The sequence below is a fragment of the Dermochelys coriacea genome, chromosome 11, assembly GCF_009764565.3.
Source record: "Dermochelys coriacea isolate rDerCor1 chromosome 11, rDerCor1.pri.v4, whole genome shotgun sequence".
Lineage (NCBI taxonomy): Eukaryota > Metazoa > Chordata > Testudines > Dermochelyidae > Dermochelys > Dermochelys coriacea.
Window position 1 is genome coordinate 66,033,104 of NC_050078.2, and position 24,832 is coordinate 66,057,935.

Below are 24,832 nucleotides of genomic sequence, written 5' to 3' on the forward strand. Positions count from 1 at the left end.
AGCCCTAGAACCTGGCATCTCTTACTGTAAGTTAGACTCTTCGCTGAGGCCTCTCCACACATCAGAAAATAACAAGCTAAGAACAGAGGTAGTGTGGATTTCAAGAAGCTGACCCCCTTTGACAAGTTAGAGTCATGGAAACTCTCATAGTAAACAGGGCTGCTACCTGTCTCTCTGCCCCGTCTTGCCTGGATTGCTAGAGAATACCTGATCCCTCATGCAGAGACCATCCTCTTCTGAGGGAAATCTACCATCTACATTAAAACATGGAATAGCCTTACCAAAACTAAAGAAACAATAATTCTTTGCTGAGTCCTTGCACTCTGCTGCCCACTGTAACTAAACTTAGAAGGTCCCAGAACATGCTTCAGCAGCCGCTCTCCTGGATTCCTCTGTTAGAAAAGGGTTGTGGCATGGTGCATGACACCCTCCTGCCCAAAGGCCAGGGCATAAAATCATAGACCTCCTGCTGGATGACTAGCATTTGGTATTGTTGGTCACCACATTTCTGCAGTCCCATCTCTAAGAAGATGCATGAATGAATGGTTTGGGTCCAAACAACAATATGTTACAGGCAACTGTTCTCTACCTGCGATGGCCTTGCCTGCAAAGTCCCACAAGGCTAAATCTTCTCCTTTATCACATTTGGCATCTACATGGAACAAGTGGGGCAGTTAATGAGGCAGCACAGGCTGAAGTGCTGGCATTATACAGCTGGCACACATATGTATGGCTCCTTCGTATCAAGTACAAATAGCAACCAGAGTTCCCCACCCTGTCAGGCATGGTGGGGCTCAGGCTTCTGCCCTGGGGTGGTGGTTAGCAGACTTAAGCCATGCAGCAGCAGGCTCCATCGCTTCGCGGTCGCGTTTTGGTCTGGGGTCCCAAGCTCACCACCGCACCTGGGCCCTTGCTGCCTCTCCTGTCCCTTCACCAACACCAGCCCCCACTGTCTCCCTGCCCACCTCCCCATCCAGAACTTAATTTGTCCCCTGGCTTGCCAGGGCAGGGTCAGGCTGTTGTGAAAAGTGATGTTTGTTAATATCACTTTTCACTGCCTCCTAGCTAGCTCCTCTGCTGTGAAAAGTGATATTAACAAACACACAGATACCACTTTTCACAGAAACAGATTTACTAGCTGGCATGTCAAAAGGAAAAGCGGGGGCGGGGGGCAGGGGGGAACAACCGCACAGGCAACAATGACAAAAACATGCAAAGCACCTTATTTGTTTGTATTCTGTGTAGGTCCACTAAAGAGTAGACAGGTTTCAGGTTTCAGCGGCCGTGTTAGTCTGTATTCGCAAAAAAGAAAAGGAGGACTCGTGGCACCTTAGAGACTAACACATTTATTTGAGCATAAGCTTTCCTGAGCCTCAGCGCACTTCAGAGACAACTGTACATAAATAAATTACAATGATTTGGACATGGCCACAGGCATATTTATTTGTTGTTCCAACAGTTGAAAGCCGAGGGTTTCAGAGGCCCCCCCAAGAAACTTTTTGCGAGAACCCCTCCCTTAAAGCACCCTCATAAAGGAGCAGGTCCACCTGAGACGCTCCCGTCCTTCTCCTGCCCTGTCAACAACCCAAGGTCCCATCCTCTCTAGAGCAGGGGCCCCCCTTTTTCATCCCCTGCTGCCACACAAAGGTGTGAGATCCCCCCCCCCCCCGCGCCCCATGTCGCTTCTCGCCCTCTAACGGGGGAACTCCCACACGCCTCTTGATGTCCCGCAGGGGGAGGACCCCTCTCCTGCTGCTCTTTTTGGGTAGTTACCCAGCAGGCACCCTTGAGGGGGCTGCACACGGTTATTACTCGCAGGGGCAGAGACCCCGGACTCCTGCGGGGAGAGCGGGCCGCTGCTCGGGAAGGACGGGCCGGGCTTGCGCTCGCCACAGCCGGCTGAGGGCTGCCGGGGGGGGGGGGGGGGTCGCAGCCCGGGCGCGGCAGGAGAGCGCGGCCTGCCCCGGGGCTCGAGGGGCGGCGCCCGGCGCCCCCCGGCCGGGGGCCGGCCGCTGTCCGCGGAGGGAGGGTGCTGAAGGCCGGGAGGAGGCGGGACGCCGTCGCTCGCCCCTCCCGCCCGCGTCCTTGCCGGCTGCAGCCATCTTGCGCGGCGCGGGGAAGCAGCCGCGGGCGCCCCGGGCCGGGCCGCCGCCATGGTGAAGAGGAAAAGCGCCGAGGGCCCGGAGCAGGAGGGCGGCCGCGGCGTCCCTCTGCCCATCCAGACTTTCCTGTGGCGGCAAACCAGGTGCGGGCGGGGGGTAACCGGGCGCGGGCCCCTGTCGCGCTTGGCCGGCCTCGGGGGCCACCGCCGCGCTGCTCCCGCCGGCTGGGCTGACGGGCCGGCCGCCGTGCGGCCAGCGGGCTGGACGTGACCGGCGCTCCGCCCAAGTCGGGGCGCCCCTGGTTGAGCTGGCGCGCGGTCCGCTGGAGGAGGGGAGGGCTGGATGAATATGGGGGGAGGGGTTCCCCCACTTCAAAACCTGGGCTATCTTTATGCAGCTAGTGTTTCTAAACCCCCCCCCCCCCAAAAAAAAACCCCACCTCAGACCCTCTGGCTGTCAATCTGTTAGTGTGAGGTATGTTTTGGTAGGGTCTCTGGGGGGGAGGGGGGGTTGTTGTTGTTTATCCCAGTGGTAAAATGCTAAGGCAAACTTCCCAGCGATGCCCGAGTTTGAGCAAATCCTGTATTATGAGGTCCTCAATGGCCTCAGACTTCAAGGCCAGAAGGGACCATCCTGATCTAATCTGACCTCCTGCAGGCCCCCACAACCCTCTCCTGTAACAGACCTTTAACCTCTGGCTGCGTTACTGACAGTCCTCAAGTCTAACTACTTCTTGTGGGGTGGGTCCGTTTCCTAGCTAAAGCTTGTGAGGAAGTGGAGGCCTCCAAGCCATTCAGATCGCTGTGTATTAATAATTAGAGGGAAAGAGAGAGAGTGGAAAAGATCATTAACACAATCTACTAGAAGAAAAGGAGGACTTGTGGCACCTTAGAGACTCACAAATTTATTAGTGCATAAGCTTTCATGAGCTACAGCTCACTTCATCGGATGCCGAAAGCTTATGCTCAAATAAATTTGTGAGTCTCTAAGGTGCCACACGTCCTCCTTTTCTTTTTGCGAATACAGACTAACACGGCTGCTGCTCTGAAACAATCTACTAGCAAACTAAAGCTGTTCAACTCATAACTTCAGTAATACTTAGTATAGTCTTATTCTCCTAAATACTTTGATAAATGGTAACTGTGACTACTAGAAAATGCTTCGTTCTGATGAGTTAAAATGGCTGAATTCTATTTACCTTTAATGGAAGAAAATCATGTTTTTAAAATGTCTTTCTTTCATATTGGTATTTGCATGGTATTTGTGAAAGCCTTCTGTTTATGGAAAAGGTAATAACATTCTGTACAGTGCTTTCAACAGGTATCTGAGTTTCTCACGGCTTCATTCCTGTTTGTTACATGGGTTTATCAAGCCACTTAAGTAACATTGTCACGCTGACAAAATAACTTAATTAAAAATGACTCAATAAAAAACGTGCTTAGTGTGCATATCTATAACTACTGTTATGAAAACTAACTCTTGTTTTTGTTGTTTGTTGGATTTTTAGTGCATTTTTGAGGCCCAAACTGGGAAAACAGTATGAAGCTTCCTGCGTGGTATGTGAGGTTTTTTTTTTTGTCTTAAACTCATCATAGTTTACTAGTTTTATGCAGCATTGGCTAAATATGGAAACTTGATAAAAGATTGAACTCAAAGGGCCAAATAATCTCTTGTGTAAATCCATTTACATCAGTAGTTACCCCAGAGATGGAAAAATGTTCCAAATACCTATGCAAAAAAAGTCAAACCAGACATGCAGCCCAAAATGCACTTAAAAGTATATTAGTTGAGAAATCTGTCATGTTCAAAGACCATAGTAAAATATTTGGGTGGGGGCGACAATATCTTGGGTCCTCATCCTGCAATCACTTATGTGCTTAACTTTGTGCATATAATTAATCCCAGTTACTTTAATGGAAATATGAATATGTATAAGAAATATATTCATAAATATTTTCAGGAATAAGGCCTTAAAGTGTATTTCTGTAATCCCATATACAAACTACTAATGAAACTGAACAAATCAGAAAATAGAGAACACAATATTTTAACAGTACAGTCAAATACAGAAGCTGTTATAAAATAGTTACCATTATCTGTATATTACCAGCTGTGTCTTTAAAGAGCTTGACTTCTGAGAGAGCTGATTCGCTAAGAAAATTATTTGCCAAGGTCAAATTAGATGTGTCTAGGACACTTCATGATTCCTTGAACAGTTATTGTGCACTCCAGTTGAGCTTCCAATGTATTAAACTGAGTCAGTTGTCAAATTTGGATGTAATTCTTTTTTTTTTTTTTTTAAGAGTTGAAATAGCAATCCTGACACAAATTGAGAGACTAGAGTATTATTTTTTTAAAAAGTCTTTAACGGATTCTTTGACTCCTCCTTACAAGATGGAGAATTGGAGCAACCCTCAGTATGTGTGCCACATATCACTTGGAAGATATAGAACCTTTTTTTCTTCTATCATGCTGTGAATTCTGCAATGTTTTATTTTCAAATACTGAAAAAGGACCACTGAAAAAGTAGTCAAAGGAAGTGCTTGGTGTGGGGGAATGGAGGTGGGGGAGCTGGGTAATATATGCTAATATGGCAGATCTGGATTCCTAAGCACCAAGCCATTGTCAGTAGCAATATCTAGCTGGATATGTGTAGGATATATTACAGCTGGCTGCACTGCACTCCTTCACCAATTTGGGGTCTCATGAATTTGCACTAGTCATGCCCTAACACATCAGTGGTCCATTATAGAAACTCACTTATACGAGTTCTCTGACCTATGTGCTTATCCCACCAAGTACAGGTCCAACAGTCATCCTGTTGTGTAAGCCCCTACAATGCTCATGCACGCTCACTCAGCATTTGTCCTTCTATGTGTGTATCTAAGCACTTACAGTTGTCTATATTTGTAACATGGATGGCTGAAGAGGTTTCATGCTTCTGAGAATAATTCAGAAACACATTGATATTCTTTCTGTATTTACTGGTAGAATATCTCTCCTGCAGACATTCAGGCAACCTACTCCAGCAAATGAATTTGGCATTACAAAGGATTTGTAGCCTTCATGCTTATGGCCACCTCTCAGCACACTAAAAAAAAAACACTTGTTTCTTCAGCTGCATCCTGCAGTTGTGAATTAATGTCATTATGTAGTTTATGATAGGAAATTTCCAAAGGTGAGACTTAACTATGAGAAGTTGCGAAAAGAAGAATATAGGACCTGATCTGTTGAATCAAGCTACTGATTCCTCTAATCAGTCTCTTACTCTTGGTAAAGAAAGATAAGCCTCTTTCCATGCCAATAATGCACCTATGCAATTATATCATGCTGGGTGGGGAGGAGGAAGGGGGGCTTAATATTTCTGGATCTCTGCAGGCAATCAGCTCATGCCCTGAAGGATGTGATGTGATTATCATATAGTGTTATTGGCTGGCACAACTACACAATGTTCCCGTTACTGTCTATCATAGATTCATAGATACTAAGGTCAGAAGGGACCATTCTGATCATCTAGTCCGACCTCCTGCACAGCGCAGGCCACAGAATCTCACCCACCCACTCCTATGAAAAACCTCACCCATGTCTGAGCTATTGAAGTCCTTAAATCATGGTTCAAAGACTTCAAGGAGCAGAGAAGCCTCCCTCAAGTCAACCATATTTAGTATCTCAGACATATTTGATTCAAGGACTGTTTTCTATAGACGGTGAATTTCATTGGTTGACTATATATATATCATGCAAAGAAGTGTCACTTTTTTCTTGGCTCTAAATTCACTGCACTTTAAGTTTTGGTTTCACTTGTTTCCATATTAGGGTATAAAACAGGGGTGGGCAAACTTTTTGTTCGCAGGGCCACATCTGGGTGGAGAAATTGCATGCAGAGCCATGAATGTAGGGCTGGGGCAAAGGGTTGGGGGGTACAGTGTGCAGGAAGGGGCAAGGTGCATTGGGGGCTCAGGGCAGGGGGTTAGGTTACAGGAGGGGGTGCAGAGTGCAGGAAGGGTTTGGGGTGCAGGCACCAGCCCAGCGCCACTTACTTGGAGCGGCTCTGGGGTGGCAGTGGCGAGCAGTGGGGCTAAGACAGGATCCCTGCCTTCCCTGCCCCCGCGCCACTCCAGATGCGGCCAGCACTATGTCCCAGCGGCCCCTGGGGAAGGGAGGGCAGAGGGCTCCACGGGCTGCCCTCGCCTGCCAGTACCTCCCCCAAAGCTCCCATTGGCCACGGTTCCCTGTTCCCGGCCAATGGGAGCGGCAGGGGGTGGTGCCTGCAGGTGAGGGCAGCGCGTGGAGCCCTCTACCCCCTCTTCCCCAGGGGCCATAGGGACGTGGTGCCGGCCGCTTCCGGGAGCGGCGTCATTGGGATGGCAATCCCGCAGGCTGGATCCAAAGCCCTGATTTGCCCTGACCGATCTGGTTTGCCCACCCCTGGTATAAAAGGACTCATTGGTTCTCCTTAGATGCTTCATAATTTTTAATATCCTTAGTGGAGTCTTGCTGCAAGGGCCAAATTCTTCTGGTCTTACTTACACCAGTAGTCCTGTTGACTCTGGTGGATTACTGTGAATTAGACAGGCATACTTTGTCTCTAAATCTTAGTAGATTAAATAGCTTTTTTTTTTTTTTAATCTTTTCAATTTCTCACATTGTGATAAACTTCAAACAAACCCTGTTAGAGGTACCGAAAGATTTACATTCTTCATGTCTTTCCTAAGGTGAGGTAGCCAAAACTGCAATTATTGTTGTACATGGTAGTGGGGGCAGAAGGAGGGGTACTATTGGTAGATGCATCTGACATTGTCTATCTGTTTGGAATGATATAAGTATAAATGTTTTTAAAGTTGCTGCCCATTGGGCAGACAGCTTCAGTGAGCTATCCACTGAAAACCCCGTCTCTTTCTGCAAAGGAGCATGCAAATTCAGAGCTTATCGTGTACAGAAGAAGGCTAATGCCTTATTTCTCTGTAAACTTACACTTCTTTAAACTATTATGCTGCCAAACTGTGTCCTGTTCTGACTGGATCTGCCTTTTTTATGGTCCTATATACATTTTGATAAGAGAAACAGTTCTGCTGTCATTGACAAATATGGCCCATTCACTGTTGCCTTCTTCCTCCAAATCAACGGGCTACATGACATGGTCCTCCTCTAGTGCCCCCTGCCTTTCTTCACATCAGTTTGAGGAACATCAGCTCCCATTGGCAATTAAAAACATGCAGCTGGCCCATGTCAGCTGACTCACGCTCAGGTTCAGGGGCTATCTATCTGCAGTGTAGACATTTGGGCTTGGGCTGAAGCCCAGGCTCGAGGACCATGCAAAGCGGGAGGGTCCCAGAACTTAGGCTGCAGGCTGAACCTGAATTTCTACACCACAATTAAACAGCCCCTTATCCTGAGCCCCGTGAGTCCATGTCAGCTGCAGTCTAATTACAGTGTAGACATACCCTTGATTTGTAAACTGATAGGAAACTTAAGTTTTTCCCCAAACAACCTCTGAACAAACTCACTAAAGCTTTTTCTGCTATTGAGTATAATGAAGACTGAGCATTAAAGAATACTTTAAGTTTTTATGCTATCTTGCTGCTTAAGAGTGTTTTTTTTTTTAAATGTCACAATACTCTTCTGTAGAACTATAATCCTTTTTTGAGGGGGTGAAGATGGTGGTAGTGGTGGAACAGAAGCATGGAGAGTGGAGTGCCTTGTCAATGGTCCCTTACCCTAGTAAATCAGTAGCAGAGGCAAAGTAGAATGCAGATCTCCTGATTTCTAATCCTGTACTTCAAACCACTAGACCATGCTCCATCTCCACACCATTAAACAGAGTTTTTTAAAAAAAAATACTCCCAAGTCCCAGGAACCTCACATATTGTGGAAGAGCATGAACTTGCTGCCAAAGATGGGTACGACAATATTCAGTATGAGATCACAACATTCTCGCATGTGATTTGAGTAGGGGGCTGTAAACAGTGTCTTAAGCACCTGAGAAGCATAGTTAGATGAGACAGTGAGGGTATCCCATGCTAATATAAATGGGGTAAATACAGCTTTAGATATGGACAGGCTGTAAGTAGAGAGCATAAGGCCCTAAAGAGATGTCATGCTGAAAAATGGTCTTAAGTAGATATCCTCTCATATGTAGTATTTAGTCAGAGATTGAAAGTGGACACCAAACTTTTCAGCTTGTTCAACTCCAAATTGATTCCTTAACTTTTGAAGGAACTAGTCATTCCACTGAACTAGCTGAATAAACTGACATAAAGAAAATATTCTCTCTGAAATTGCGGAAGAGGCTACTGCTGTCAAAAATCTAGTTTAGCACTTCACCAAACTCTGGTTCCAGGTGCCTAGACAATGACCTTCAGCTGTTCAGTGGCTTGGCTTTCTTGAAAACTTGACTACAAACATGTACCGATTAATTTTTTTTGAGGGGGGTATTTAACTTAAATGACTTTAGAATATAATAAATTAGGCCTCATCAAAGAGTGTCAGTTTCAGATTTAATTAAGTTTATTTTTTAAATAAATAAACCTGTTTAACAAATGTTTCTTTCAATTTATAATGCCCCTGAGGTCCTGGCTCAGCTACCCCTACCTCTTATTACTGGTGGCAGCTGAGTCTCTTCCTCCAGGAGGGTGCTGGGGCCTTCCTAAAGGACCCTTTCATTGGGGAATTCTGTGGAGGACCCCTGCCCATTTGGTGGTCCTGAGAGGTAGGATTGCTGGGGTCACATGCCCCCAAAGTCCTGGCTCTGCAGTGGTTGGGGTTGGGACTTAGCCCACAGTTTGCCTGCTTGTGCTGTTGGCAGCAGGTAAATATTATCTCTGTTTCACTCGCACATGAAAGATCATGTGACTTGAGTAATGTTATACTGTGGCAAAACCAGTCCCAAAAGCACCTGTATCATCCTGTCTGGTATTGTAGCCCCGTGATTAGCCTTGCTCTGACAGAATGTGTGTAAACTTCAGGTGTAAGGAGCTACCTGGCTCCTATAAGGAAGTTCCCAAGGGAATGCAAAATACTGCAGAGGGAAATAGACCAGAAGGTCACTAGGGAATAGGGTGAAGAGAGAACACTGATGGTACGAACAAACTCAGAACAGGTTGTTGGCACAGAACAGATGGCCTCAAAAGGAAAATCATAATGCAAGTGACCCTGGGGGACCAGAGCACACACCAGGAACAGATTCAACATTGACTATGAGTTTGCAATCATTATAATCAGTTTATGACATCAGCTTTCAATACTACTTTCCAGATTGCCAACTCTGCAGATGTTCCCTTCCTTTCTGTAATTCAGGTGGCAGTGGAGCCCTTGTAATGTGTCAGTCTGCTGTGAGTAGTTGGTCAGGCTGCCTTCTGAAACCTATTAAGGCAAAGTTACAATAAAATGTTCACATACTACATCATAACTTTTTCTGGATCAGGTTAATATTCAAAGAACCTGACTACAGCACCTGACAGGTGAGCCATCCTCCTGTGTGTATGTTGAAAAGGGTGATCATATTTCTAAATACCTGTCCTCTCGTTGGCCATTCTCTTGTGTACATACTTGGGATGAAAACTTTTCTATTACAAGGACCGTCCATACCTTACAACATCACAATTCCATAGGAGGAAGAGTTACATTTTTCCAGTAATATAAAGTCTAGCCGCTAACAATAAAGAAGAAATTAATTGTTTCTGTTTAATATGTAGATCCTCTCCTGGAGCATTAAGTAAGGAGGTCAAGGGGGCTCTAGGATACTAGCATTTTGTCAGAAAATGGATTTCTTTAATGACTTCTTCCACAAACCATCTAATTCCTGCACTTAACCACTATGTGTGCAAGTATGTACCCCTTTCCTTGCAACCCATCCAACTGAGCGACTCCCTGTTAGCAAAAATGTGCCAGATCTTAACTAGACTCAAATGCTATCTATACAGCAATTTATAAATATGGGCTACACAAATTGAAGATGTATATCTCATTTCCCATATATAGACCCACTCCTCCATATCAGGTTTATTTCCAAAATCCCTCTCCCATCTTTTCATCTGGGTTGTCTTTTTATCAGTATCTTTTTCAGTCAAAATAGGTTTGATTTTTAAGATACATACCATTCTTTATCTTGCTCCTGGTTGAACTCCTAGAATGTGGTTAAAGGTGTACAGAGAGCTGCCTTGCATCCAGATTTCACAAGAAAATGTTTGACTTGTTAAATACAAGATCTTTATATTATTTTAGTATATCATTATTTCATATCTTTTGGTATGATTTCAAATCAGGACCCAGTAACAGCTGTCTGAATGGAGCAATCTTGGCTTTTACCCACAACTAGTAACTTTGATAATTTCTAGGGATAAATTTCTGATTATTAATGAAAGTAGCTAAGGGAGAAGGCCTCCCTGACAGGAATTTTTAAAAAAAAAATAGCGTAAAACTGCTGAGATGGTCTGGATGAATGGGTTATTTTTTTTTCTATATTTAATTACCTGGATTTCTTTTAACCCAACAATTACTATGAGTATTTGGGCTCCAATCTTGATTGAGTTTTACCTAGTGTTTAGATGGTCTGTTAACCCAATTAATCTCATTTTAATTGTGATGGATAATAAAGAAAATTAGGGAAAGTTAGTCCATCCCACTTTTGAATGTTAGAGTTCATCCTTTCTCTTTTTATGTTTTAATATGAATTTAAATAGTGCTTCCTGCTATATTTTTAATGTCTCATCTGGGATGTGCTAAAACAAAAGTAGTATTTTTTGGAAGGACATTCATCTTTACTGAGGCTACCCTACCTAGCCAAAAAAAATCATATTTGTTCCATTCCTTCAAGTCTTTTATTATTTTATTCCACATTGGAGGATAATTTACCTTAAAAAGGTTTTTCTCCACAATATTTATTCCTAAATATTGTAAAGACTTTTTTATCCATTTGAACGCAGCTGACAGTTTGATTTGGCCCTTTCTGGAGCATTAATTTCTAAAATTTCAGATTTATAATAGTTTATTTTGAAGCCTGCTACATGCCCAAATTCCAAAGTCAATTGTTTTATAATTTTTAACGAGGCTTCTGGATCGTACAAATATAACAAGACATTGTCAGCATCCAAAGCTATTTTGTGTTCTAATGCAGAAAGCATTTTGATGCCCTTTATGAAGGGTATTTCCCACATTTATTGCAAATGGCTTCAGAAGGAATATATAGAGCTGATACACACTTATGAAACTGATTTCCAAAACCAAACCTTACCAAAATCTGTCTAAAGTACTCCCACTACAGCTGGTCAAAGACTTTCTCAGCATCCATTGAAAGCAGCACACAGGAAAAATTGCCAGAATTAGTATTTTTAGATCAAATTCGGAGTTTTTCTGATATCAGAAAAATGTCTGCTGGCAGTGAATCCAGATTGGTGTGGGTGAACGCATTTCGGCCAGGTGACTCTCAATCTGTTTTCTAGCAGCTTAGCATAAATTTTAGCATCTATATTAGTTAAAGCAACTTGTCTGTATGATTCATGGTTGGTCAGATCTTTTCCTTCTGTAGGAATGACCACTATTTTTGTCTCTTTCCCTTTATCTGGCATCTTGTTTCCCCAGCAAAACAACATTAAACAGTTCAGTTAAAATAGGGACCAACACTTGCTGTAAGGATCTGTAATACTCCCCAGACACCCTGGGGCTTTATTGGATTTTAAATTCTTAATTACAGCTTCAGTTTCCTCTGCAGCAGTTTGCCTATCGAGAGCTGCCACATCAGTCTCTGAGAGCTGAGGTAATGTCACACTTCTCAGATATCTACTTATAAGTTTTTAGGATTTGGATGTTCTGAAGCATACAAACTGTGGAAAAGTTAGCAAATGTTTCAGAGATCTGTTTGATGCCAGTTACTAAATCTCCCTTCGTATTTCTAATCAGAGGGTTCGCTGATTTATCTTGTTTCTTTTTCAACGTTTGACTATCAGCTTTATTGGTCTGTTCATAATATTTTTGTTCAATATATCTAAGTGTTTGTAACTGGCTAATCTTCCTTCTTACACATTTATTTTGTTGAACACTACATAAATACTCCTGTAGATTTATGTCTACCTTTCAAAACAGAAAGTTCTTTAACCCACTTCTCTTCTTCAAGACCTCCCATCTTTTTTAGGTATGATGCTTTATTTTTAAGGATCTCCATCATTACTGCCATTTTAGCATTCCAGAGAACATTTTTATTGATCTCTTCCTTATTGTTTATTTCTGTATATTTCTGGAAATTTTCATCTAGCTCTTGAATTCTAAAGGGGTCATACAACCAAGTTTATTCAAGAACCAGGCTCTTTGGGACTCGGTGAAAAAACAAACGTTCAATCCAATAAGTGGAGGGGCATGATCAGATCCCCTTATAACTCCCAAATTAGATTTTTTTTTCTAAATTAGCAGAGATCCTAGGAACAAAAATCATATCGATCCTGGAATAAGATCAATGAGGAACAAAATAATTCAGATGTCAGAACTGTATGTATTCATCTCCCACCACATCCTCATATTTTAAGTGATGCAACAAATTTTCACTAGTTCCTCCTGACTGTTCTTTGTGTACATTCGATCAATCCAAAGTGGGATTAATGCACTTTAAGACCCCCTCCTCCAGAATAATATTCCCTTCTCTAAAACTTCCTACGTTCCTAAAAAATTGATCTTTTTTCAAGAAAAAAATCTTGTTTTTGATTGGGAGCATATTTATTAGCTAAGGTGGGAAGTCTATCTTTCAAAGACCTCTTAATTAAAATCTGTCCTCTATATCTGTGAGTTATGCTGAAACAATAAAAGGGAAGTGTTTACCAAACAGTAGTGTCAACATTCTTCTATTAGATTGACCTGGAGAGATGTATGGTAGCTGTGTCCACGAAGTATTCAAGTATTTATCATTTTTAATTAAGGTATGTGTTTCCTATAAATTGATTATACTAGAAAAATCCCTTTTCAGTGAATAGAATACTCTTTTCCTTTTTGTGGTATTGTTCATTCCTTTCACATTAACAGTTATAAGAAAAGGAGCTACAGCTCACTTCATCAGATGCATATGCTCAAATTATTTTGTTAATCTGTAAAGTGCCACAAGTACTCCTTTTCTTTTTGCGAATACAGACTAACACGGCTGCTACTCTGAAACCTGTCATTAACAGTTATCACACTAATAAATTCACCCATTAGTTCCCACTCTGCTCTTGCTCAATATATCACCCTTTGTTAAAAGCAGTGAGACTCCCCAGTCAGGTGCCAGGTCTCCATTACATTTATATCTCCTCTTGAAATATGACATTTTTAGAGTTCCCATCATACACAATAATTTTAAAACTCTGACATACATTGCTTTTCCCTTTTTTTTCTCTCCGTTTGTAACACCTGTATTGGTGTACCCTGATCCTGAGGCTGATTTACCATATTTTTTTTTAATTCTGAGCCCTAACACTCTATTAATATATTTTTCTATTAAAACATATAACAATATTTAACATCTGTTTATATTCTTTTGTTCCCTTTTTCTCTCCCACCTCCCTCCCTATGTATTTCCCCCCTCTTGCCTGGTCCTCTCTAGTTGTGAGAGCCCAGGCTACCCTTACTTCCTCCATGGGTGTGCAAATTCCCTGCAACGGGGAACCATTCTTTATATATTCTTAAGAACCAAGTCTTATCTTATCAAACATCTTTATAACATCGGGCACTATGAGATTATTATACCATTTTTGAGTTCACTTATTCTGACATTTTCCACCATAGGTGACCCTTATCCAATTAATATACATTTGGAATGTTTTTGATAACTCAAGTCAAGCTTACTTCATTAGGGGAGATCTGGGTCTTTAGCTATTGTATTATTAACTTAGTTTATAATGTTGTGATTTATATTACCTATAATGTTATTCCCATTAAGTGTACTGTATCCACACAAAGTAAACTATCCAAGGTGCTATACACCCCAGCTTCCATTTAACTATATCCCTTTGTCATAATAACCACATGGATAAAATATCATTTTTTATTACAATGTCTCAGCCCATGTACTAATCCTGTTCTTGTCCAACTGCCTCCATGGTTTGTTTGGTGGAGGGGGAGATTTTATTTTTGGGGGAAGTGGGATGGACAGATCTTTGTAGTGGAGGATTTCTTTCCTTTCCTAGACATCTAGATCTTCTGGTCTTTCCTCCTGGCTTGATGCACTTCTTTCAAGATGGCTGTTGCCACCATACTTCCCCTTTGGTTTGTCCTTTCCAAAATCGCCACTGCCACACTTCCTCCCCCAGCCACAATAGTTCCACTTTATTTTATTTTTTTCATCTCATTGCACTCACACACTAACTCCTTACAGGATAAGGAGTGTCCAGTTCAACCTCTTTGAGCTTTCCGAGTCAATTTTAATATGTTCTTTAAGCTGATGGTACTGGATTCTGTGGCTGGATTTGCTTCCCCCCGAGGCAGCTCTCTGTTACTGGCATCTGCCAGCCCTCTTCAGCCTTCCTTTTCTTCTTTTCAAATCTGGTTCTATGTTTGGTTGTTCTTTTTAGGGTACAAATCTGTGGACTCAGGTTGGCCTGGTTCTCTTTATCTTCTCATATTGCTTTAATTTATTCCCTGTATTGAAGAGACCTGGATTAGGTCACCACTATATTTGCTAGATTAGCCATGCCTCTATAGGCTGGGTTTTTGTTTTTTGTTTTGTTTTGTTTTAGCCTATTATAGCTACACCCTTTGATTTCAGCTACATTTATAGTTCCCTAGGATCCCTCTTCTATTTTACACATTTCAGCATTGTCCTCCTGCCAAGGGTATATGTAACTGAGAGTGAATGGAAGGTAAAAAGTGGGCTGTTCATCTTGATTTTGCATAATTTTCAGGCGAGAATAAAGGAAATGGAGTCACTGCACACCTACATTGCTGCAACTGAGAGCAGAGTCTGACCAGAAGCACTATATCTTGCCAATCAGTGTGCAGGCAAAACATGAGCTGAACTTGCAGGGAGCTGTGCTTTCATAAACAAGGCAGGGCAAGGCCGAAGGAAGTTGAGGGAAGGATCCAAATGTTGCTGTCACTTGTGTTAGTGTGAGCCAGAGCCAGAGCAGGGCCTGACACTGTAATCATAAGATTTGGTTCTTCCATACAAAGGGGAAACTTTGTACCACACAATCATTAACTCGCTGTAAAGTTTGCTTAACTGGCCATTGGAGAATCCCTCATACACAGGGGAATCCTCTTGAAAACCTACACTAGCATCATGGCTCATAGGCCATCCCCCTTCAACCCACTGGCATAAAGGTTGAGTCCTTTTAGCTCAATTTATTCCTGGCAGCTGGTGTAGGTTAGAGCAGTCTGAAGGAGGCTCCAATCTGACGGCCTTCCCAAGACCCAGATGCCCTAAAGATTGCAGGAATGTAAAAGTGCTTTTTTCCCTTTATAAAACAGATGCGCTAGCCCCCAAATCTTGTGCTACTTGAGGCAACAATAATCAACATGGTCAGCCCACTTATGCACACTCCCTTTCCCCCTCCTGAATTGTCCTGCGTGCTCAGAATCTGGGCTGTGTTTTTTTTTTAAAGAGGCTGTTCTATAGCTTTTAGGTCGTATGCCATTGTGATCTTTTGAACATGAGGACAAAAACTTGAATTGGATCCAGTGCTGGATGAGAAGCCAGTACATTATACAGAGCAACAGAATGACCCCACATCTTGCCCCCCGCCTCATCAGCATAGAATGGCTGCTTTGTGGTTTTTTTAATTCCTTCCCTTATAAATTTAATGTACTCTGGCAATTTACGCAAGAGTGTGGGCCTCTATTATTTTGTTCCTTTGTTAGGATGATCTATTAACAAATCAAACTTAATGTTAAGTAATGGCAGATAAATGCCCTGTTTATTCTAGATTGTACACAGAAAGATGTATGTTTGAGCAGTCCCTTTCAGACTTCCTTGTGGGACAAATTGTATTGGCCTTACTCACAGTTAGTGGTCCCTTATTTCTTGAATAGGCCCATTGATGTGCATGGGGTTACTGGCTGAGTTAGTTACTACTCACTCTGAATGAGGGAAGCAGAATCTGGTCTATTATGTGTAGCTGCCAGAGTAAATAAATAGATTTAGGCTACAGTAGTCCAGCACAGTCATTTCAGACTACTTCAGATCAGGCAATAACTTCTCCCAGCTGCATGCCAATATATGGAAGTAAGCACATTTTATTCCATTCTGTTGCCTGAATGAAATCTCTGCGGAGAGAACAGTCATGTTAACAGATAAGAAGGTTTGACAAATGGTGATAAAATCCTATCTTCCTATTCTGCACTAAACCCATCACAACCACTTTTTCTACATGGAAAAACATACTGTTGCCCCTTCTGGCCCGAGCAGTTACCTAAAATTCAGGGGGCTTGTGGATTGTTTACATTAGAAGGCGAGATTAATTATATGAGTCAGATATATCTTTGGTGCAAGTCCCGTTTCCCTGAATACAGTAGGAACAAATAACAGGAAGCAGTTTTTTTGTTCAGGAATCCAAGCCTGCTTCTACTCAGTTCTGTGCCCAAAAGATGCTTTCTCTTTTGGCTAACTCCCAGCATCATGCTACCAGTGCCGCTCTGACTTTCTATTTGCTTACTCCCTTTGAGGCATGCAGAAACAAACAGCTGCAGTTCAACCACTGCCCCAGTACTGAATTTTCAGTCAGTTTTCAGGGAAGCCCCTTTTATTCTGTCTGAGTTAGTTCTTGCTCTGGCCTTCCATGTGGCCAGTGCTTTGGATGGTGGCTTCTATTGTTTCAGACAACTTACTCCATAAAGGAGCTTAATTGCTTCTCAGCTGAGCCAGAACGAGGGGCAGCTAGCATTCCATCAGTGTCAGTGAGATTTTTGACTGCCCGTAGATCAGATATGTTTGCTGGCAGCTATAAACACCCTCTAGCATAACAGTAAATGTCTTGCCAATGTTTGACTATTATTTTCAGCATCTGATTCATTATCGTCATATTCAGTCCTGCATATCCACCAGTATATGTCTGTCCATGAGCTGACTCTGCATAATAGTCACATGGTCCATTTTCACTGCCCTGAACTCTGCCTATACCCAGCACTGTTAGGGTATTTCTCTCTTATAGAACAAACATATGCAAAGACTACTTTCCTGCCCTTGGTGTATGTAAAGGAATATTACACAGCCTGTTTGACTGGTAGGTACTGCACACTTTGAATGGTGGTTGAGTTTTGATGGCCAGATTGAAAGTCAAGTTTCTTTTGCTTTACTCCTTTGTGATTAAGCTTATTTCTGATAAATTCAGCTCTTTTACTAAGGAGGGAATTTTGTGCCTCTTGCTGAGGAATTAATTTTATGAATTTGGTGTGATGGCATTTGAAGCATCCTTTAGCGTCATGTACATTCACTGTTACTTATCTCCATGAGCATAGTAAAATTGGCTAAACAACTTGTGAATGAGTAGATTGCCAGAAGACTACATTGGTTTGTGGCAAGGGCATGTGATATCACTAATACAGTCCTTGACTACAGTAACTTCAGAGGAACATAATTGCTTCAGTGACCATATAAGGAGGTCTTCTGGCCATATGTGAAAGAATGGACTGTAGAAATAGCTTGGCTGTCTAATAATAAGCTTCTGTAAGGATTTTTTTCCCCTCTATAAAACAGATGTGCTGGCCCCCAAATCTTGTACTGATTGAGGCAATAATAATCAACATGGTCAAGCCAACAACTGCAACTGTTTGCAAAAATACTATATAATGTCCTGATAAAGGATTTTACACGCTGATTAACTTTTGTAACAGGGTGTGAAAATATTTCCTAAGGCCTATGTACTTTTAACAGGCTACTCTTTATGCTACACAAAACCTTCAAAGAGAGTGTCAAATCCTGCTCTGAGTCACGTTGGTGTAAATCTGGAGCAGCTCCACTGACTTCAGCAGAATTACTCCAGATTTACACCAGCATAACTGTACGCCAGGTTTGGCCCAGAGTACTTATGTTTATATGGAATTTGATAATCATTTCTTTCATTCTTTTGACTAAGGAAAGTATATTAAATGAACCATGCTGCTTCTGAATTCTTCTAACTGCTGTCTCCTGATTAACCATCCATTTAGTAAGCTTTGGCTATGGTCTTTCTCTTTCAGGAAAATATTTTAAGGAATAATTTTACTGAAAGGAACTGTAAAGTATATTTTATGGAAAATAGTATGTGACAGCTGGAGCTTTAGAAGAGAATACACAGTCTTGCAAAGCATGTGCTAGGATAATATTTTTTCTCCTTTTTTTTTCTTAGTCTTTCGAACGAGTTTTAGTAGAGAACAAACTGCATGGTCTTTCTCCAGCCCTCTCTGAAGCCATCCAGAGCATTTCTCGTTGGGAACTGGTTCAAGCTGCCCTACCACATGTACTCCATTGCACAGCGACCTTGCTTTCTAACCGAAACAAGCTAGGTTGGTACTTGCGTTAGTTTGCTTTTTACTATTACCTAACCTTTCATTAAAATATCACAAAGTTGTGCTCAACATACCATAGACCATACTCTCCCAGACCCCAGGCTCCAGCCTGAGCCCAAACATCTACATTGCAATTTTATAGCTCTGCAGCCCAAGCCTTTGAGCCTCAGTCAGCTGACGCGGGCCAGCCGTGGGTGTTATATTTTAGTGTAGACATACCCATTTTCTACAAGATATAGCACCCAATCCTGCAAATCCATGTTCACACAGCAGTCCTTACTCAAGCAGATAATTTCCATTTAGGTCTGTGGGCCTACAAGTGTTAGTAAGGATTATTCACATAAGTAAACTTAGCAAGATAGGTTCTCTTATTCCTCTTGTTTGTTGTATTTCAACCTCAAAAATATGATGGGAACCCAGTCCTTGATGGCTTTATTCTTGTGGACAGAATTCACTTATGTGATTAGTTACATTAATTATAATATCATTGTTCCTGTATGTAAGGGTTTGTGTAATCTTACGCTTAGTTACTTTGCAGGCAGATGTAGTAATCAGACACCGCTATATGTAAAATTCAGCACAGCTAAAATAATACAAAGAATTATCAACCTCTTGCAGAAAAAAACCCAACCCTGTAGAACTGGATATTAGTTTTATTGAGGTAGATGCAAAAAGACATTAAAATAAATATTTTCTCCAATTTGGAGTTGTGCCGTAAAAACTTGATATTACACCAAACCTTTCTCTGTTTTTAAAGGAAATTTTAACACTAGATCAAAACTGGGGGTGGGGAACCCAAACAGAAGACTAGCGCTACAAAAATATATGCCTCATAAAATATTAGCTCATATTTTTCTACATTTTCTTTCTCACTGAAGAGATTTGTATTTTATATAAACACTTACCCAAACAAAGCTCCATGAGTCCCCTTCTGTTTAATGCTACAGTTAAATCTTGGTCCCACAGTTTGGGAATGGTGATGTAAGATGCATCATTTTGACTTCACTGCTGGATAATGAAAAGTGAGAAGAAAGGTCCTGAATGATGAAATCCTTCTTTAAGCATGAAATCCGTCCCAGGATTGTAGGATGCCATCTAAATGAATGAGTGACTTCTTGGAAATTGTTTTCAACAGCGAGTCACAATCTTGAGAGTCAAATTAGTTCAGTAGTGTTCTCCAAGAGCAGGGTGCCCAGATGTCCCGATTTTATAGGGACAGTCCCAATATTTGGGGCTTTTTCTTTTATATAGGCACCTATTACCCCCCCACCCCCATCCCGATTTTTCACATTTGCTATCTGGTCACCATATCTAAGAGGAACTGGAATGGATTTCAGCAGTAGTCTTGCCACCTACCTGAAATAGCCCTTGAAGAAGCTTATTAATTTTCTGCAAGACATACCCCATAGTAGTCAGATTTTGAAGGCATTGAAAGTGTTGTCATTTGTTGTTGTTGTTGTCTTTGTCATCATCATCATGGCAAATCTTAAAAAAGATGTGGCCTCCTTGCCGATAGGGCATCGCCTAGGTTGATCTTGGCTAGGTCCTTCAGGTGGTCTGGTTTATGTCTGAAAGTTCTGTATTTCACATGTAAGTAATTGTTGGCCTTGGTCCAGTTCCAGGTGGGTAAGTATCCACATTACAAAATCTGCCACTACAACTGACACTAACTGGTTCACAGATTGACAGTCTTAATGGAAAAAAAAAAAACCCAATGAATTCATGAGCATAGGGCCTGATCCAAAGCCCACTATCATCAATAAGAATCTTTCCACTGATGTCAGTCGGCTTTGCACTATGTTCATCAAGATCAAACTACTTTCTCATCTGGCCTGGTTTCTCCAGAGTTGAAGCATACTGGTGGGGATGGGTAGCAGAGCACAATCTAGGAAAGCTTGCAGTACTACAGCTTGGGGATCAATAGAAGTGTTTCAAGATCCAGGGCTGTCAAGTTAGCACCTTTTATGAGTACTGTATTTTCACATATGCAGACACGCACTGAGTGATACTTCAAGGAGCAGGCAAGGGTAATGTGCAGGGACATGTAACATTCTGAATCAGGTGATTTTAACCAAGACATACTAGGAACAACTCGATACTTCTAATTGCAGGGGTTAGATTTTCAAAGCTACATAGAGAATTTGTGTGCCCAATTTCCTATGCAGCTTTGAAAATCTCCTGTACTGATCCTGTGTGAACAGAGACACCCACTATGCTACATTTTTCCATTCAGGACATCAGGACAAGCTTGGCGTAGCTGAGACTAAGCTTCTTCACACCCTCCATTGGATGCTACTAGAGGCTCCTCAAGACTGCAGCAGTGACCGGTTTGGAGGAGAGAGAGGCTCCAGCTGGGGAGGGAGCAGTAGCGCCTTGATTCATCAGGTTGAAAACCAGGGATCTCCAGGACACGCTCGGCGTGGCAGCACTAATGAAGAGGAAGAGAATAACCGAAGGAAGTTCTTTCAGAATTCCATGGCAACAGTGGAGCTCTTTGTGTTCCTGTTTGCTCCTCTGGTACACAGGATTAAAGTAAGTGGAAGAACAGTCAGGAGTGGTAATGTAGTGATGCCAGTGTGAGGAGACTGTGATTCTGCCTTGGTTGCGAATGGTCATAATAGTGGCTAATTGAATTTAGCATACAGTGCAGAATAAAGGCCCAGCCCTGTTGCCCTTACACAGGAGAGCAGTCCCATGGACATATTAGAATCATAGAACTGTAGGGCTGGAATGGACCTCGAGAGGTCATGTAATCCAACTCCCTGCGCTGAGACAGGAACAAGTAAACCTAAACCATCCCTGACAGGGGTTTGTCTAAGCTGTGTTTGTTCTTAAAAACCTCCAATGATGGGGATTCCACAACCTTTGTTGGAAGCCTGTTCCAGTACTTTATCTTTATAGTTAGAAAGTTCTCCTAATATCTAACCTGAATCTCCCTTCCTTCAGATTAAGCTGATTTCTTCTTGTCCTACCTTCAGCAGACATGGAGAACAATTGATTACTGCCCTCTTTGTAACAGCCCGTAACATATTTGAAGATGGTTATTGGGTCCTCCTTTAGTCTTCTTTTCTCAAGACTAAACATGCCCAGTTTTTTTAACCTTTCCTCATAGGTCAGGTTTTCTAACCTGTTTATCATTTTTGTTGCTCTCTGCTGGACTGTCTCTTCTTTGTCCACATCTTTTTTAAATTGTAGTGCCCAAACTGGGCACAATACTGCCATCGAGTCCTCATTAGTGCCAAGCAGAGAGGGACAGGTACCTCCCAGTGCTTGCAGAGAACACTCCTGTTAATACAACCCAGAATATTAGTCTTTTTCACAATTGCATCACATTGTTGATTATGAATTTATGATCCTCTCTAACTCCCAGATCCTTTTCAACAATACTACTGCCTCGCTAGTTATTCCCCATTTTGCATTTGTGCATTTGATTTTTTCCTTCCTGTATGTAGTACTTTGCATTTATCTTTATTGAATTGCATCTTGTTGATTTCAAATTCTCCAATTTTTCAAGGTTATTTTGTATTCTAATCCTGCCCTCCAAAAGGTTTATAACCCCTTGCAAATTGGTGTCATCTACACATTTTATAAGCATACTCTCCACTCCATTAACCAAGACAGAACAAAGAGTAATGGTCTCAAGTTGCAGTAGGGGAGGTTTAGGTTGGAAATTAGGAAAAACTTTTTCACTAGGAGGGTGGTGAAGCACTGGAATGCGTTACCTAGGGAGGTGGTGGAATCTCCTTCCTTTGAGGTTTTAAAGGTCAGGCTTGACAAAGCCCTGGCTGGGATGGTTTAGTTGGGGTTGGTCCTGCTTTGAGCAGGGAGTTGGACTAGATGACCTCCTGAGGTCCCTTCCAACCCTAATATTCTACGATTATTGGAAATTTTGAATAGTACTGGACCCAGGACAGACCTCTGCAGGATTCCACTAGAAACATTCCCCCAGATTGACAGTTAACCATTGATTACTACTCTTTGAGTGCAGTGTTTCAACCAGTTGTGCGCCCATCTTTTACTAAAATTATAGTGCCTTAGAGTAAAAGTATCAAAAGTAATTCCAGTGATATGAGTACAGGTTGTAGTACTGGGAAGACACTAAGGCAAGAATATCCAAAGTGAAGCACCTGCATCTACATTTAGCACCTACATAAGTGGCCTGATTATCAGAGGTGTTGAGTACCTGCAGCTCTCATTGAAATCTGTGAGTGCTGAGGGCATGAGTTCCTCACTGTTTCAGAGCTGGAGCAAGGATTCTGGAATTTAGCTCAGTCTGGTTGACTCTCATTCATGGTTAAGAAATGCCTTTCTGTCTGCTCAGTAATTCCAGAAGTGGGGTTGTCACTGATTTGTTGTTGTTATTACTAATAGCATTGATACTAATTAATTAATAGGATCTGTGATAGTTTTAGTGGCAGGTGCAAATTAAGCGCTTCTTTGTTCTGATATCAGAAGTAAGCTGCAGGCTTCTTGTCAGCTGAAGTCCTTCTCTTTATTTTATGATGTATAAGCCAGCTTTGCAGAACTATGTAATCAGGAGTTATCTCACTGCACATTCTGATTCCTGCCACTTGTCCTTAGCTTCACTGGAGGGCTACCTTTCAGCCTTAATGTTTTAAGGCTAGCCTCTTAAGTGAAATTGGCTGTTCTCAATCAGACATTCCTAGAAAGTAAGTTATTAGGAAATGGCTGGGTTTAACCATATTGCTGCTAAATAAAGCTCACCACCCTTTTCTCATCCCCTCTGTGAATCAGAACTCTCACAGTACATGTTGTAACTAATTATCCTGACCGTAAAGTGCCTGCACAGAGGAGTAAGATTTGGCCAGCCCTCTGGCATGGCCTTTCTGCAGTCTGACTCAGGCGTTGTGGAGGTGTGTGCCTTGTACTCCCTATCCCCTTACCAACCAGGGAGTGGATGGAGCGTCTGCTACTTATGGACACGTACACGCACCAGTCATCAGAACTGAGCCAGCATCGGAGTCTAAAGTTACTGGTACTTGGTAAAGAGGTGGCACAAATTTCTTTTAGCTGGTAATCTTTGAGTCCCAGTTCTTCCCAAAGCTCTTCCAGGGCTGATACAGCAACATTTCACCTCTGACTCAGGGCAAGCAGCAAAAACAAAATCTAATCCCAAAATAAAATCATTAACCTTGTGTTCATAATTATACAACTACAGTGTAGCAGGGCCAGTGCACCACCAAAAATTTAACAGAGCACAGGGGAAAGCAATGTCTTGCTTATGCTTATTTCTACAACACCTCAACGCATTGCTGGGTGCTTTCATACAAATACAAAAGGCATGATAGCTGCCTCGAAAGAGGTCACAACAAAAAGTAGGGAAGGGAAAAGGTGAAGAATGACAATATTTTCAGCAGTCAGATCATGGAGCCACTTAGTTTAAGTACATACATGCTTGGACCCTGGTCCTGCAAAGATTTACCTGCATATGTAACTTTACTCATGTAGATAGTTCCATTGACATCAATAGGGCTACTCACATGAGTAAAATTACACACGTGCATAAATCTTTGCAGCATAACGATTCTGGTGTTTAAATTAAAAATTAATAGTAATAATAAGACCATTATATGTTGGCACTTGTAATAATTTGTAAAAATGTTCATATTTCCTAAATGCATATTTTTTATAATAATTATTATTTTTGGCTCATTTTGTGCAGGCAGGCATTGTAGGAAAAGGGAGCCTAAAGGAAAGATTGACATACTAAATGATCTAAAGCAATAAGCAGAATAATGTGTACAAAGGATTTTGCTGCAATGATGGGTAGGTTTTTCAGTAGTAGCAGAGATCCTGGAAAAAACAGGTTTTGATCAGTATAACTGATCAAAGGCACAAAGGCCCTTTACTTAGCTTTGTACTGAGAATTCCACGTTGCTTTATTACTAGACCATTGGGTAGGTATTTATGCCTTCTTTGAATAGTTACAGTAGTGACCTTTATTGCACACAAACAGTGTGTGATCATTGTTATTGCTTTCAAGGTCCATGTCGCAGTAGGAGGGACAGTCAGCGCACACAGAAAACGATGCTCTTCTGTGTCAGCCTGATTAATCCACATATGGCATGATGATCCCATTGTGTCTTTCTAGGAGTCTGACCTGACTTTTCGGCTGGCCAGTGGCCTTGTTATTTGGCAGCCCATGTGGGAGCACAGACAGCCTGAGGTTTCTGCCTTCACCGCTCTGGTAAAGCCAATCAGGAACATTATTACAGGTGTGTGACTTTGCTGTGTAGTCACAGATGTTAAGCATCGGAAAGTCTCTTCCT

The 24,832-nt window shown here is 42.0% G+C and overlaps 1 protein-coding gene across 14 annotated transcripts in view; it reads left to right on the top strand.

Moving 5' to 3' along the window:
* Positions 1-2,079: 2,079 nt before the first annotated feature.
* The window catches only part of UNC80 (unc-80 homolog, NALCN channel complex subunit), a 192,360-nt gene continuing 169,607 nt past the window's right edge, over positions 2,080-24,832 (top strand). For all 14 annotated transcript variants that reach the window (XM_038421372.2, XM_038421379.2, XM_038421373.2 and 11 more), the window contains exons 1-5: positions 2,080-2,245; positions 3,610-3,658; positions 18,383-18,539; positions 20,776-21,074; positions 24,655-24,778. In XM_038421372.2, coding sequence (XP_038277300.1) covers positions 2,154-2,245; positions 3,610-3,658; positions 18,383-18,539; positions 20,776-21,074; positions 24,655-24,778 — 721 coding nt within the window. In that variant the 5' untranslated portion in view covers positions 2,080-2,153. The remainder of the gene's footprint in view (positions 2,246-3,609; positions 3,659-18,382; positions 18,540-20,775; positions 21,075-24,654; positions 24,779-24,832) is intronic.